The sequence below is a fragment of the Martes martes genome (assembly GCF_963455335.1).
Source record: "Martes martes genome assembly, chromosome: 5".
Taxonomy (NCBI): Eukaryota; Metazoa; Chordata; class Mammalia; order Carnivora; family Mustelidae; genus Martes; species Martes martes.
In genome coordinates, this window is record NC_137892.1 from 22838009 (window position 1) to 22854932 (window position 16924).

The following is a 16924-nucleotide window of genomic DNA, read 5'->3' on the forward strand; positions in this document are numbered from 1 at the left end:
ATGGAGGGCTCGATCCCAGGACCCTGAGATCATGACTGGAGCTGAAGGCAGAGGCTTAACCCACTGAGCCACCCAGGCTCCCCCTCGCATCTATCTTTGATGGAGTTGAGAAGCCCAATAAGACCCCGTGGGTTCTCGAGGCCATCCACTTCGAAAATCTTCATAACGTGGTTTGGCACCTTCTTCTGGAATTGTACCTCTATTATGCCTTGTTGCCTGGTGGAAACTTCAGTTTTAAGATCATGTTACACAAGTAATAAACAAACATGATTCATGGGCCAAGCCTCGAACCGCAGACCAGTGGTGTAACATCCGTCTTTACTAAACATTTGGATTTCTGAGTGTGTCGTTGTGCAAAAACAACTCAGTGGGGACCACTTTCAGGTCTTACTTAACCCTTGGCCATTTATGTTACTCAGCACTTGGTAGCTTGATCTGTAGGCATATGGCGGCCATATATACCTTGGAATGAAATACCTTCCTGAGTGTATATTTCTAACATGGCAGGAGATGGACCGCCCAAGGACATCACGTGGTCTTGACTCCAAGACCTCTTCCGACACAGGAACGTGGCAAGTCCAGGATTCTCCGGCTATCCCAGAGGGCAGGAAAGTGGCTTTGAAATACCAAGCCCCTACGAGACAAACTCTCCCAAATTAACTACCCCCCGTCCCAGCTGACCACTCTCAACCCAGACTTCACAGGCACTATAATAGCATGTTTCAGTGAGCTTTGAGGGCACCAGAGGATGGATGGTTCTCTTTTCTGAGGTCAGGATATCCTTACAGGGTTGCTTGAGTCCAAAGCAGAGAGAGCAGGGGAACTAATACCAGCCTTCAGTTCCCAGATGTGGCATAACCAGATCGTGTGTGCTGCTGGCTGGTCCTGACCTTGGGAGTGAAGACTGCAAGCCAGAAAGGCTGTGTGTTATAGGGATCTTTCCCATTTTGTTTGTTTGTAGAAAACCAGGGAGGGAAATAGTTGAGTAAAATCCAAGAGTTTCTTTTATTGCACTTTTCTAGAGGCCTAAATCACAAAATGGGAAGGCATGTGCTTGTTGTTTGTTAAAGTGGTGACTCTCTGAGTTGGTTGTCTCTTAGCCTTTTTGAACCCGTAGGCCCCGCCCCCGCGCCTTTTTAATTTAAAATCAGTTAATTAACATACAGTGTATTATTCGGTTCAGAGGTAGAGTAGCCCCTTTTGAAGAGCATTCAACTTTCCCACTTGCCTGACAAGTCTGATATTCTCCCCTCACAACTTCCTCAAGAGTCATATGCTTTGTGCAGTTGTGGCAGTGGAGGTGTTCCCAAGCTTTACTTATTTAATTAATTTATTTATTTGTCAGAGAGAGAGAGAGAGAGAGAGAGAGAGTGAGCACAAGCAGGGTGGGCAGCAGGCAGAGGAAGACGTAGGCTCCCTGCTGAGCAAGGAGCCCTGATCGATATGGGACTCGATCCCAGGACCCTGAGATCATGACCTGAGCTGAAGGCAGCCGCTTAACCGACTGAGCCACCCAGATCCCCCCCTTCCTGCTCAATATTCTTCCCACTATATTGTCAATGGTTTGACTTTTTTCTACTTCATCACCTATCTAGCAACCAATACTACAAAACAAATACAAGGGCAACAGACACTAAAATTACTGTGTACTTATAAATATATAGCTATCAGATCAAGGTGCCTTTATTTTATAGTCCCTCCGAAGCTGAGAAAATACTTACTCAGTTGCTACGAACCCATGTTTTCGCCAAATGTTATAAATGATACAAAGAGGAAATACGTGATCCCTAACTTCCGGTAGTTTGAACTTTATTAGGAAGACAACTATGGTTCGTCTTCAGCTTGACATCATCTGTGACCTTTGACACCTGTCTAAATCCGTGATAATTGGTGACTTCCAGCTCTCCACCCCGACCCCATTAACTTATCCCTCCTTGAATTCTGCTGCAGTTCAGCTATATGGAGAGCAATCTGGGAGACTGAAAGGAATATAGGGAATCTGTAGGTTGTTCATTGATAAATTCAGTCACGAATAAGGTGGAAGTTCAAATAGCAATAAAAGGTCGATAGTGCCATTACTTTCTGGGTGGGGAAGCAGGAAGGCGTGACTCGTTGTTAAGGGGTGCTCAGCTAGCAGGACTCGGAGCAAAGTCTTGCAGCCAAAGTAGCTGAGGTCAGAGTTCACGGAGGTCGGAGGTCACGGGCCACCTTTCAGTCCCTGCGAGCTGGGGCAAAGTTAAGGTGGGAGGAAACATATAGGGCAAGACAGGCTTGTTGAAAATTACTGTTTTTTATGGACATCGGGGAGGGTATGTGCTATGGTGAGTGCTGTGAAGTGTGTAAACCTGGTGATTCACAGACCTGTACTCCTGGGGCTAAGAATACATCATATGTTAATAAAAAAAATGTAAATAAAAATAAAAAAAGAAAAAGAAAATTAATTACATCTGCAAAAAAAAAAAAAAAAAGAAAATTACTGTTTTGTCCAAATGAGGTTATGAACACATCAAGCTGGCTTCCTGGAGAGGCATGACTGTTGCATGTGAATTTTCACGTTGAGTGGGGGGCCTTGCCGTGAATGGAGAATGGTGTGATGATGGGGGGGCCATACTCCTCCACACCTGTTGAATTCCCCTGTTATTTATCTAAGAGCTGGGCCTGAAACAAGGGTAAATGCATCTGGGACACCAAGCCCCAGGACCTTAGGGGGAAAAAAAAAATTAGCATCCACAGTTGTCATCCCAAATCAGGGCCCCAGGTGGCTGAGTCTTAATGAGACCGTGGGTTTATTTTGAGAAGAAAGTTGGTAGCGAGGACCCATCTCTTAGTCAGATTCAGGCCGTGTTACAGAGGCTGAACGTGCAGAGCTCTTCATTTGCCCAGAGCACTCTTGTCCCTAAACTTTTCCTAGTAAATCACCAGTGCGCTGTGGGTTAATGTCCCTTTTTGTGTTTTTCCATGGAGGTGGGGGAAGGAGCAGTAGGGATTTGAATAATCCACCCGAATGTAAATGAAAGTTTGTTTTTTTTTGTTTGTTTGTTTGGCATGGACTTAGATCACTGACCCCAGTGGGTGCAGAATAAAACCTTTTCTAAGTTTTCAACCAGGAAGAAGAGGGACCGTGTGAGAAAAAGATAAAAATGTAGACATTCTGCAGCAGACGTTGCTTGCATTTCAATGGAAGATGAGAGCAATAGTCCATTCCCCAAAAAGTCATCCTCGTTTAAAAAATAACTTGGTTCTCAAAAGCCTGTCATTGCGTATTTGCTATATTTGTTCCTATTTTGTTTGCACAGGGTTTTAAAGGCATATGATGTAATGAAGTAAATAGTATTTTGTGGTCAAAAATTAAATAGGTCCTTTGTGTTTTAGGTCTTACAAGAATTCCAAGGTGTGGTGAGAATGAAAATGTGTGTGTTTTAACTGGGAGGGCAGCGAGGAAGATGAAGGGAAACATTCTAGCTCCTTCCTGAGTATAATTATAAGCCGTCATCCTTCCATATTTTTTTTTTGTTTCCCCTAATTTGAAACAAAAATAAATAGATTTTTCCCAAAAATGTATTGCAGGGCCCTTTTGGCATCTCAGATGGAACCCACGTTTGCCAGGAGTGTGTTTCCTTGTTTTGATGAGCCAGCTCTAAAGGCAACTTTTAATGTTACAATTATTCATGATCCGAGCTATGTGGCCCTTTCCAACATGCCAAAGTTGGGTAAGTAATATTTCCTGTCCCCATATATTCGTGTACATTAATGATATATATGTATGTGTATGTATACAGACATATATTTGTGTATGTGTATATATTTGACTCTGTAATAGCTTTTTTTGTTTTCTTAAAGATTTTATTTATTTATTTGACAGAGAGATTGAGATCACAAGTAGGCAGAGAGCCAGGCAGAGAGAGAGGGGGGAAGCAGGCTCCCCGCTGAGCAGAGAGCCCGATGCGGGGCTCGATCCCAGGACCCTGAGATCATGACCTGAGCCGAAGGCAGAGGCTTAACCCCGTGAGCCACCCAGGCGCCCCTGTAATACCTTTATCAACAGCTTTTCTAGACCATGTATTGACAGAGTATTATAATTAGGGAGAGCTGGCAGTTGGGGTCTGTATCAGCACCAGCATCTCAATGATGGTAAATCCTGATTCTTTCTACATTGCAAACTGGGGACACCACATTGTTCTTATTCCTTGGCGGCCCGTCTGCCCGCTAGTTTGGCCTTCCATATCGATCATCAGTGATAACAGGCCAGCAGACTTGGTCTGAATCTGGTGCACAGATGTGTTTCATTTGGCTCACATGATTTTTCCCTCCCTTCGGATTGAACTTCTAAAAATCCAGAGATTTCTCATAAAAATCAAGATTTTTCACTTCCTTGTAAACTTAGAAGATCTAAGGACCCCAGGCATGCAGGTCCTTCGTGACAGCGATAGTTAGAGCTCGTGAGAGGCTGTCTGCTGCGGATGGCCCCCTGGATCCCCCAGCCTGCTGTGGTCCCCACCACTCCCTGTGACTGTATGCCAGCCTGATTCACACCAGATATCCGGTCCCCGGCTTTAAAGACCAAGCCTGCCTCCACGGAAGACTTTGCCAAAACCTGACAATGGTCAGATTGCCCTTCCTTGACCTCCTGTGGGCCTGGGAGGCTCTAGATGAAGTGTTCTGAGAGCTGGACCGGTCTAGGAAACAGAAGTGATGGAAAAGAGAAGAGGTGGGTTGTCTCTTAGTTGCCTCCTAGTGCCCGTGGATTTAGCACTCCATCAGTATTGTTCAAGATACCCGTTCAGAGGAAAGATGCTGTCCTTAGATCTTCCTAATGCCATTTCTTTGTTTGCTTTGAATTGAAGTATAACGGACATAAGCAATTACGTGAGTTTCAGAGGTACATCATAGAGATTAATGTGACATTAAGAACCGTTCACCATGATGAGTGTAGTCACCCTCTGTCACCATACGAAGTTAAGATTCTTAATGACATTCTTCTCTACGTTGCACGATCTATCTCCATGGCATTGATTTTTTTTTTTAAAGATTACTTGTTTATTTTAAGAGAGAGAAAAGAGAGAGCATGCTAGCAGGGGGAGGGGCAGAGGCAGAGGGAGATGGAGAATCTCAAGCAGGCTCCACGCTGAGCATGGAGCCCAAGGCAGGGTTCGATCTCACAACCCTGAGATCATGACTTGAGCCGAAACCAAGAGTCAGACGCTTAACCTACCGAGCCACCCAGGCGCCCCTCCGTGGCATTGATTTTATCACTGGAAGTCTGTAGCTGTGGATCACCTTCACCCCCCCCCCTTTTTTTTTTAAAGATTTTATTCATTCACAGACAGAGATCACAAGCAGGCAGAGAGGAAGAAGCAGGCTCCCCGCTGAGCAGAGAACCTAATGCGGGGCTCGATCCCAGGACTCTGGGACCATGACCTGAGCCGAAGGCAGAGGCTTAACCCACTGAGCCACCCAGGCACCCCCACCTTCACCCCTTTTGCTCACCTCCCCAAACCCCGTCCCACTGGCAACCGCCATTTTATTCTCTGTATTTATGAGCCTGTTTCCAGTTTTTTTGTTTGTTGGTTGGTTCATGTGTTTTGCTTTTAAAATTTCACACATCGGTGAAATCGTGGTGTTGGTCTTTCTCTGACGTGTTTCACTTCATATGGTTTTGATGAGTTCGGGGTGGAGAAAGCCAAATGGCTCGGACTCTGGGGACTGGCTGGGAGGAAGTCGCTGGGTGACACACGCCTGGACACGTCGTCTCGAAGGTGGCTGTTAGTGCTTCGGCTCGCAGTGATCTGGGCTGAAATTGGTTTCCGTAGGTCAGTCTGTGAGGAGAGACGTGAACGGAAGCGCGTGGACCGTCACTACCTTTTCCACGACGCCCCACATGCCGACTTACTTAGTGGCCTTGGCCGTATGTGACTATGCCTACGTGGACAGAACCGAAAGGGGCAAGGAGGTGAGTGAGGAAGACCGTCCAGGTAAGGGTGCCTCCGTCCTGGCTGCGGACGGTTGGGTCGTTCCTTCTGCATCCGTGAGGGTTACACCTCCATCTCCCATCGTCACCTCCTGGTGGCCCCTTTGACTGTTTCCAAGCCCTGTTGAAACTCTTAGTTTGGGGGGCCTCTGAGGGGTCAGTCAGTTAAGCATCTGCCTTCACCTCAGGTCATGATCTCAGGGTCTTGGGATTGAGTTCCGCATTGGGCTCCATGTTCCGGGCGGGGGGGGGGGAGTCTGCTTCTCCCTCTGCCCCTGTTCCTGATCATGCTTGCTCCCTCTCTCCCAAATAAATAAATAACATCAAGAAAGAAAGGACAAAAGAACGGAAGGAAGGGAAGGGAGGGCAATGGCCAAGGGCAAAGGCGAGGAAAAGGAAAGGAAACTTTACAGATGGGATGCCACGGTTCTCCCACACCAGCACCTCGAAGCTCAGGTGTGCCGGCCGTTTAGTCCATGAGGTGACTGCAGCCTTGAAGGGGGTGACAGTGTGTCCAGCCCCCACCCAACAGCCCCAGGTCCCAGCCGGGAACAACCACCGTGGGGGAAACGGTGCCCGCAGGTGATGAGTCAGGGCTGTGGGCTGGCTCAACTCAGGGGCGCCCGGCACTTCCCCGGAGCTGGGTGAAGGAGGTGCCCTGTCCCAACACCTTGTTTCCGCCCAGTTTATGCCTGCCCTCGGTAGTCACCCTCGGGGCAAATAATCCGGGTACCCACAGCAGTCCTTCACCTGCTGGCTCACGGCTCACCCTGGAGCAGGGAGGGAAGTAAGGCCGATTCCGCAAGCTGTGTTCTTTCTCCTGGCGTCCACCTCCCAGAGCCGAGGACAATCAGGCCCCCAGAGTGGGCAGAGACTCTGTCCCGGGGCCAGCATTTTCCAGGCTTGTACCATGGACTTGTGCTGTGGAGTGGACAAGCCTCTGGCCAGGGGGAGAATCACTCCCAGCTACTCCTCCGAAGGTTGAATGAACTGTACCGTCTTCCAGGCAAACCGCAGCTTCTCCTCAGCTCTTGGCTGCAGCCTGATTTCTCTCTTCCCAAAGGGACACTGGTGGGTCCTTGATATTCACAGATGGAACACAGGCCACATGCAACATTCAAGACCCCTCCTGACAAATCTCCTCGGGCATGATGTGAAAACACCTGCTTCAGACCTGGCATGACGGAGTGACCCAAGGGGGTGTGTCAGTTCCCGCAGCTCAAGTGGCTTGTGGCGCTCGGGGCTGCCCTTCCACAGAAAGTCTGAGAAAAAGTCTGTTTCTTGGTGAAAGATAGCCCTGAAAAGAAAACCAGCTGTCACTGAAGCAAAGAGGAAATGGAACGGGCCTAAGAGAAGCATGTTCTTCGCCAGAACATTGAAACTTGGGATGAATTTATCAGTGGAATGCTGCATTTGGCGCAGGCTCAGCTCTCTACAAAGGGAAGGAGTCCGCTGTCTATCCTACAGGGGAACCAGAATGTTCTCTTGGAAGAGGGTCCGGATTATACAAACAATTGCTTGTCAAGGAAGAGATAAAAATTTAGTGAGATTGAAAAGGCGGTTAATCCTTGACAGGAGGAAACACGGACCTAAGGTTGGAAATAACATCTTTTGAGTAGACCTTAGCGCACACAGGCACGTGTAAAAATTTTCAAACTCTCTTAGGTGTTGAGGTCTGCTTGGTGCAGGGAGGACCTCAAGATCACACTGGGGGGCGGGGAGCTGTGATTTTGAAGGAACTTTACAGCTGTATCTCCCAAGTGTTCCTCACTTTTGGTGTTAGCCCCGCCCCATGCAGGTTGAAGTCTCCATTGTCTGCCTCCCCTTTAGCTTGTAAGATGGTAGTTTAGGGGAGGAGCTTTTGGAACTGAAAGTCGATCCTACAGAGGTTCAGTTATTTCCCCAAATGTTGCAGTGAAAAATGCATCCACCTTGAATGCAGGGGGAAGGTGTGTGCTTTCCACTGAGCTTGGGTGTGGGCTTGGGTGCCGCCATCTTCCCCTTGCCTGGAACTAGAGGTGGGGGTGGGGTAAGCGCAGTGTAGGGGCAGGGCTGAATCCTGGGGCCCCTTCCCAGGAGAAGGAGGTCTCTGCAGTGTGGGGGAGGCTGAAAAGCATGAGGTCAGAGGCCCCAGAAGCAGGTGGTTGCATTCTGTGAGAGGGGAACATTCCTGAAGACCTCACGTAATTCCAAATTCACATAATTCAAGACAAATTTCCCAGCAGAAATACAAGCAGAGGAAGGTGAATGCGTTCTTGGAGCTCAGCATTCTGCAAATATTGTTGTCCTGCTTTTCATTTTCCTAGCATTTTCTCTGGTGTTCAGCAGAGAACTCCTTCTCAAATTGACGGTATTCATGTCAGGACAATTACTTCAATTCCCTCATTTCTAACTTTTTTTTTTAAAGATTTTATTTATTTATTTGATAGAGATCACAAGTAGGCAGAGAGGTAGGCAGGGGGGTGGGGCGAAGCAGACTCCCCGCCAAGCAGAGAGCCTGAGGCGGGGCTCGATCCCAGGACTCTGGGATCATGACCTGAGCCGAAGGCAGAGGCTTAACCCACTGAGCCACCCAGGCGCCCCCTCATTTCTAACTTTCATTCCAGGGTTTTTTGAGTTTCGTGCATGTTCCCTGGCATTAATGCTAGCAACCCCATCAAAAAGTGCTCCGATGCTGTTGTGGCATAGACAATGATTTCATATTGAAATAATAATGAGGGGTGCCTGGGTGGCTCAGTCGTTAAGGCTCTGCCTTTGGCTCAGGTCATGGTCTCAGGGTCCTGGGATGCAGTTCTGCATCAGGCTCCCTGCTCAGCGGGGAGCCCGCTTCTCCCTCTGCCTCTGCCTTTCTCCCTGCTTGTGCTTGCTCTCTCAAATAAATACAGTATTTTATACATAATAATAATAATGAATGACAATAATAAAACAGGAACAAAGGAGCCACCAAAGTGGCAAAATCAGTTCCCAAAGGCCCCAACAATAGCTCGGTCATATTAAACTAACAAACCAAGGCAGGGATGTCTCTTTACCTACTAAAGAGGAAATATCATGAACAGAGACCGTAATTCAGTTAACTCAACAGCTGTAAAATCATAAAAATCCTGGTGAACTTCTTTGAACGAAGGGAAGTATAACCTTATTTAAAACTTTGAAGGCAAGCTCGCCCTCTTCACGACCTTAGCGTTAACAAGCATGAAGAAGCCATTTTAAATTTGCGCGATGCGGATGCCTGCAATTTGTGCCACAATGTATAACCCCTGCTAACTGCACAATTATGTTTGGGAACACTGGATATAGGTCCTAAAAGGGGGAAGCAAGGGTCTGGGATGCCCTTTCATCCCAAGACAGAGTCTACATTTCCTGTCGGGGTAGATACTGGTGCAAGGATTACTTTCGAATTCTGAAAGTTAGACGTGTTACTGGAAAACACTGAAATGACCCCTTCCAGAGAATCACTGCTCACATTGTAGCCAACAGCCTTCTAGATCTTCTCCAGGGCTACATGTCCACGTTTCTGGCTGACCCTGGAACAACACAGATTTGAACCCAGCAGGTCCACTTATACACAGATTTTGTGTATAGTTCAGCCCTGTAAATGTATTTTCTCTTCCTTACGATTTCCTTAATAATGTCTTTTCTCTAGCTGACTTTCTTGTAAGAAGCAGTGTGTAATAGAGAGACGAAATATGTGTTAAGTGACTGTTCCCGTGGTCAGTAAGGCTTTCAGTCAACAGCAGTCCTATTAGCAGTTAAGTTTTTGGAGACCCAAGAGTGATCTGTGGGTTTTTGACTGCATAGGGTCGGCACTCCTCTAACCCCCCGTGCTGTTCAGGGGTGACCTGCCAATTTTCTGTTCCATAGCTTCTTCTGGAAAGGTAAGGCTTTGACTCTAGAGCATCAGGGAACTGGTGCAGGCAGCCCCCCCCCCCCCCCGGTTGCCAAAGTCATGACTGCTTTTCCTAATCGCCACTTAATTGTTTTGATGTAGATACGCATCTGGGCCCGGAAAGATGCCATCGAGAACGGAAATGCAGACTTTGCTCTGAACATCACAGGTCCCATCTACTCTTTTCTGGAAGATTTATTTAATATTAGTTACCCTCTTCCCAAAACAGGTGAGCCGTCTTCCTTTCCGATGCAATGGGTTTCCTATTACGGGGGCCCTAGGTTAAGGTCAAAGGGTACACAGAGGAGCCACCGAGGGCCCACTGTCTCCATTTAAGTGCTCTTTTGGGGGCAGCCCTGCCTGCCTCCCAGTCTCATGTCCTACACCTTCCTGAACACGGAGGGGCCCGTCTGCTATTTCTCTGTACAATGCTGTGTGCCCAGTCCTCAGGATTTCGATTCCTTTGTGTTCTCAGAATTTAGATCCTTCCTGGGTACTCACTGTCAGCCTCCCAGCCTCCAGCCCCGGCTCCCTCTCTTGCATTCTGTCCTTTCCTCTTCCCATGCATGGGAGTGAGGCGATATTCTGGATCCTTTTAGCAGGCCTACGTGGGTTCCTCCCGTTCCCATGAATGAGGGTTCTGGGGTGGTGGTGGTTTTCTGCAGGGTGGGGTTTGTTTGGGTTCTGTTTGTTTTTATTCCTACTCTTTAGCTGTGAGTCATGGGGTGAGGACATGAGGTCCTGTCTGTCAACGTTTGCTGTGTAAAATTGGAATCACGTGTGAACAGTAGGATCCTCGAGGAAGCACGTAATCGCTTTATTGGTTATAGATCGGCAGTGTGTGTCCTTCAAATCGTGTGAGTCACTCAGCTCAGAAAGCCACCCAGTGTTTTCTCTGTCTACGGTGAGAGTATATTGTGCGAATGTATTTTGTTCCTCTGACGTATTATGTGAAGTCTTGGGAAACGTGTGCGCTGTCTACATGGGCAGATGGTAGAAGGAGGTAGGAAGTCCCTATCTGGGAACTGCAGCCTCCTGAACTCGGTCCGGCAAGCTGAGGGCACTGCTGGCTCAGGAGGAATGGGGCATGAGGCTGGCTTGGCCCAGGCGGGGATCCCAGAAGTGTTATCTGTCCTTTCGGGAGTTGGGGGCATCAGAAGCCTGGCCTTGGAGGCTTCTGAGGCCAGAGAATCTCAAGATGACCCTTGTCTAGGCAAGGAAAGTTCCACACCCCGTTCCATAAAGCACCCTCTCCATCCAACTAGTCCCTTCCATATTACCTCCATCCCCACCTCCCTGTGTCCCCCAGCGCTCCCTAGTTTATACCACCACCATCTTCACCCAGCAGCCCTCACTGGGTTATGCTCCCTTCCCTCTTGCCCCCTCAATCCCATCTCCCACCCTGAGGCCCAGGGGATCTTTCCCTGGTGAAACCTAACGACCGTATCACTGTCCTCATTAAAACCTCTCCATGGTTTCCCATTACCCCTAAAGTCAAGTCCAGACTTGACTCTGTCTTTACAACATGGATCTCTTGCCACACTCTCAGGGCTTTCAACAATTCTTCAGAGTTGGAAGGAGGCTTTGCTCACCTCCCCCACCACCCCCCTGCCCCGTCCCCTCCTCCACCTTCCTCTTCTCCCCTCTCCCAGGCTCTCTTACATGGGCACTTTGAACATCCAGCGATGACGTCTCTCCAACTGGTTAATTCATGTATTTCTCCACTCAGTGCCCCCTCCTCCAGGCAGCGTTCCCTGACTCCCTTTTCCTCATGTTTCCACAGAATCCTGTGCGTTTCTCTATTCAAGCTCTTAACTTAACTGGATCCTAATTGTCACCCCCACCCCCACCTGCTCTCCATTAGATCAAGAGTAACCTGGGCTTGGAATCTGGCTTTTTTTTTTTTTTTTTGTACCCTCAGAGTCTATGGATAATGCTTCTTTCAGAATGGTAAACAATAAACTTTGTGTGTGTGTGTGTGTGTGTGTGAAGGGAATAAATATGTGCAATTTGTTCAGTAATTCCATGTAAATTCTGACTAGATTGTCAGCTTCTGGAAATCAGGGTTATAGTTGGCACATTTCTATATCCTTCATATCCTCTCAACCAATGTGACACACAGGTGGCCCTCGATCACAACTGTCAAAATGACAGGTGATTAAAATAAGGAGATTTTCTATTACTGGATCTTTAAAAGAAAGATAAATGAATGTTTTCTAGTTATTTTAACTCTTGGTCGAGCCATTTAAAAAAATACAAAACAGTGGGGGAGTCTGCTTCTCCTTCTGCCTACTGCCTCCTTGCTCAGGCTGTCTCTCCTGCTCTCTCTCAAATGAATAAATACCTTTAAAAAATAATAAATATGGGCTTTTAAGATTTACAGACTTTTATTTTAATTTTTTTAAGATTTATTTAGTTATTTGAGAGAGAGAGAGAGAGAGGGAGAGACAGTGTGTGTCCATGAGAGACAGGGGGAGAGGCAGAGGGAGAGGGACAAGCAGACTCCCCACTGAGTGAGGAGCCCAACACAGGGCTTGACCTCAGGTCACTGAGATGATGACATGAACCAAAAATCAAGAGTCCAGTGCTTGACCGACTGAGCCACCCAGGCAACCCATCTTGGTGCTTTTTGAATACAAGAGAAGCGGGTGACTGGGACTCTTGAGTAGCTGAGTTGAGGTGGTAGCTTCAGGATGTAGAAGCAAAAGCCACGAATCACCAAGCACGAGATAATAGGCTGGCTAAGCAAAAGTCTTAAGAGAAAGAAGATTAAGAAGTGGTAATGGGGGGCGCCTGGGTGATTCAGTGGGTTAAAGCCTCTGCCTTCGGCTCAGGGCATGATCCCATGGTCCTGGGATCAAGCCCCGCATCAGGCTCTCTGCTCAACAGGGAGCCTGCTTACCTTCCTCTTCTCTGCCTGCCTCTCTGCCTACTTGTGATCTCTGTCTGTCAAATGAATAAATAAAAACCTTTAAAAAAATAAAAAAGAAGAAGTGGTAATGGGGGTAGCCTAAATATATAAAGAACCCCTACAAATAAATAAGAACAATACAGAAGAAAAAATAAGGAAAAGATACACAGATTGATGTTTTATGGAAAAAGGAACATGTGTGGCTAATAAACTTACGCAGGGTTATTTAACCTCATTGGTAATCTAAGAAATGAATGCCCAAGGTCATGGTGAGGCACCATTTTATGCCTACTCACTTTTTAAAAAAGTTATCTAACAAATGCCGAATGGTAGAAAATGGCCTTGTTGAAAGGAGTATCAACTGTCACAGCTTTGAAACGTATTTATTATCTTGCAATGTTGATCGTTAGAATACCTTAAATCTCAGTAATTCTGTTTCTAAGTTTATCTCCAAGAAGGATTTGAGCACACATGTACCAGAAGACGTGTGCAAGAATATTCATAGCTATACTTTTTATAATATAGCCCCAGACAGAAAGCCACCAAAATGGTCATCATCAGGAGAATGGGTAGATAAATTATGTTTCATTCACACAACAAAAAAACCCTCTATAACAATGAAAATGAAACATTTTTTTCTAAAGTTTAAAAAGAAAACCCCCTACCTTGAGGATAGTGACTTGGCTGCTGGAAGAAGGCACGATAGTGTGAGTTGAAAAGGAGCTCAAAGAGAGCTGTAAGTCTGCTCTTCTCAAAGTTTGGCAGCTTTGGAATCATCCAGAAGACTTGTTAAAACACAGATGCTGACCCAAGAATTTCTGTTTCAGTAGGTCTGTGGTTGGTCCCAGAATTCTCATGTCTACTAAGTTCCCAGGTGGTGCTGATGCCGCTGGTCTGGGAATCACAGTATGAGTTATTGGCAGCATTCTCAATTAGGGGTTGGCAAGCAAGCAGATCTGGCCCACTGCCCTTTTCTGGATGGCCCACGAACTCAGAGCGGTGTTCACCTTTCTTAAATGGTAAAAAAAAAAAAAAAAATATATATATATATATATATATATATATATATATATGTCTATATATCAAAAGGAGAATATTTTGTGACACATGGAAACTATATGAAATTCAAATCTCAAGGTCCATAAATAAAGTTTTATTGGAACACAGCATGCTTATTTGCCTACATAGTGTCTACAGATGTTTTTGCTCTGCAGTGCTAGAGTTAAAGATGTGACAGAAAACATACGGCCCACAAAGCTGGAAATATTTCCTATCTGGCTCTTTAAAGAAGGGTTAGCCAGCCCTTACTTTAAAGGGAGAGAGGCAGATTCATGGGTATTTATATCATTATTTTACTTTATTTTATTTTATATTTGAGATTTTATTTATTAGAGAGAGAAAGAGATAGTGAGAGAGCATAAACAGGGAAGGAGAGGGAGAAGCAGGTTCCCCACGAGCAGGGAGCCCAGTGTGGGGCTCAATCCCAGGACCCCGAGATCATGACCTGAGCCAAAGGCAGACTCTTTTTTTTTTTTTTTAAAGATTTTATTTATTTGACAGACAGAGATCACAAGTAGGCAGAGGCAGGCAGAGAGAGAGGAGGAAGCAGGCTCCCTGCTGAGCAAAGAGCCCGATGCGGGGCTCGATCCCAGGACCCTGAGACCATGACCTGAGCCAAAGGCAGAGGTTTAACCCACTGAGCCACCCAGGCGCCCCCAAAGGCAGACTTAACTAACTGTACCACCCAGGTGCCCCTGTGTCATTATTTTAAAATAATGAGGTAATCATTAAAATAAAATAAAATAGGGTCCTCTGTGAGCCAGCATTGCTAGTCGATCAAGAAACAAGAATTTGCTTACTCCCAGAATTGTGCATCTGAAGGTAAAGCCCCCCCACCTTTTTTTTTTTTTTTTTTTTTTTTTTGTGAATCGTCATCAGGATTTAGTAAGGAATAGCTTTTTGGAGTTGGTTAAGATTGGACCACAAGGTTGGGGGCATTCATAGATTAAACAGAGGATTGCCTGGGGTACCAAACAGCTCAAGCAGAGAATGGCTCGGCTGTAATAGAGAGCAAAAGGGATTGGCTTGAGTGGAGCCCAGCGGTGTTTGCGGTGTTTTTGAGGAAAGTGGGTGGGTTTGTGGAGTAGGGGGATGGCTGCATTTGAAGGAAAAGGGAGGTAGAAGAGTGCCAACCTAAGCTAGCAATTAAGTACACCCAAAGATAATAGAGCATGAACTAGAGGAGGCTAGGTGATGGCTTGGATACGTTTTACTGCACACACCAACTTCAATCATGTATAAATAAACGTAATATTTCAAACACAGCACAGAGCATTCATGAGGCAAACCTAGCACACACTATGAAAATGGTATTTCTTCTTTTAGCAAAACAAGTTAAAATGTTTTCTTGTTCTTCTAGGTTTATTTTGGGTGGGGGAGGGGCAAAGGGAGAGGGAGAGAGAGAATCTGAAGCAGGCTCCATACCCAGCTCATTGCTGGGATTGATCTTGTAACCCTGAGATCACAACCTGAGCCAAAATCAAGAAATGGACGCTTAACCGACTGAGCCACCCAGGTGCCTGTGTTTTTCTAGTTTTAACACCAATAAATGATCACACCATAGAAAATTTGGAAAAATCGGGAAAAGCACAAAAAAGAATAAAAATATCCCGAAATATTTAAATTTACCAAAAGACATCATAAACAAATTTGAAAGGCAAATCACAAGCTGGTAAAAATATCTGAAGCATATATCACAAGTAACTAGATAACTTGTCTCATATCTAAAAAAACTCTAACACATCAAAATAAGAAAAACAAAAATGTGGGGGCACCTGGGTGGTTCAGTGGGTTAAGCCTCTGCCTTCAGCTCAGGTCATGATCTCAGGGTCCTGGGATCAAGCCCCACATCGGGCTCTCTGCTCAGTGGGGAGCCTGCTTCCCCCTCTCTCTCTGCCTGCCTCTCTGCCTACTTCTGATCTCTGTCTGTCAAATACATAAATAAAATCTTAAAAAAAAAAAAGAAAAACAAAAATGTGAACAATTCACTAAAGAAATAATTCAAGTAGCCAAAAATCTTATTTAAAATGTTGTTCTTCATTATCAGAAACACAAATTAAAGCAATGATATAACTTAGTCTTTCAAATGGGTAAAGGGATTAATAATTAGTACTGCTAATATTAGTCTTAATAATGAGGTACAGGCTCAGAGATAAGGCTACCACTCAGAGATACGGCAGCTAACGTTTTGGTGTCTGTTTTCCCACTGTCTGTTGCGATCTCAATCTCTGTATTTGCGTCTTTGTTTTTAACAAAAATGGAACCATAGTATCGAGACTGTTCTTTAATGGCCTTTTGTTTTGTTTTAAAAGGTAACTGTATGTGGAAACATGATCCAGATAACTGTTCTTTTGTATTGTCATTTTATTTATTTTTTAATTTTTTAAATTTTTTAATATATTTTTATTTTTTTATATTTTTAACATTTATTCCGAGCGAGAGAGAGAGAGAGTGAGTGTGTGTGTGTGTGTGTGTGTGTGGTTTGTAAGCAAGGGGAGGGGAAGAAGGAGAGGGAGAATCCCAAGCAGACTCCACACTGAGCAGGGAGCCTGACATGGGGCCCAACGGCAGGACCCCAAGAATATGACCTGAGTCTAGACACTGACTAGCCACGACTGAGCCACCTGGGTCCCCCTATACTGTCATTTTAAAAACACAGAATGCCTACATATCAATTGGGCAAAATAATTTATTTAAATCCTCTGGTTAAACATTTGGACTAATTGCATACCCTCCCCCATGTTTTGGCCACTTTAAGAACGCTAAAGAAAAGCACAGAGAGTGTTTACAAATGTCCATGCTATTTGTCTTAGTATAAATCCCCAAAGTTGAGTGAGTTAGTCAAAGGTAGGAACATTTTTAAAAATTATGAAGGGTTTTTCTGCTCACTCCAGAAAGATTGTAGCAATCACACCGTAACCAACAGGCGATATGCCAATTTTCCTGTACCTCATTATTAAGACTAATATTAGCAGTACTAATTATTAATCCTCTTACTCATTTGAAAGATTAAGTTATATCATTGCTTTAATTTGTGTTTCTGATAATGAAGAACATTTTAAGTAAGATTTTTGGCTACTTGAATTATTTCTTTAGTGAA

At 45.5% G+C, this 16924-nt stretch overlaps 1 protein-coding gene across 1 annotated transcript in view; it reads left to right on the forward strand.

The window, feature by feature from the left end:
- LVRN (laeverin) overlaps positions 1–16924 on the forward strand; it is a gene marked incomplete at its 5' end in the record, with an annotated part of 68326 nt that overhangs the window by 12522 nt on the left and 38880 nt on the right. The window contains 3 exons of the mRNA XM_080804458.1: positions 3568–3710; positions 5811–5950; positions 9957–10083. Of these exons, the coding sequence (XP_080660584.1) occupies positions 3568–3710; positions 5811–5950; positions 9957–10083 (410 nt within the window). The remainder of the gene's footprint in view (positions 1–3567; positions 3711–5810; positions 5951–9956; positions 10084–16924) is intronic.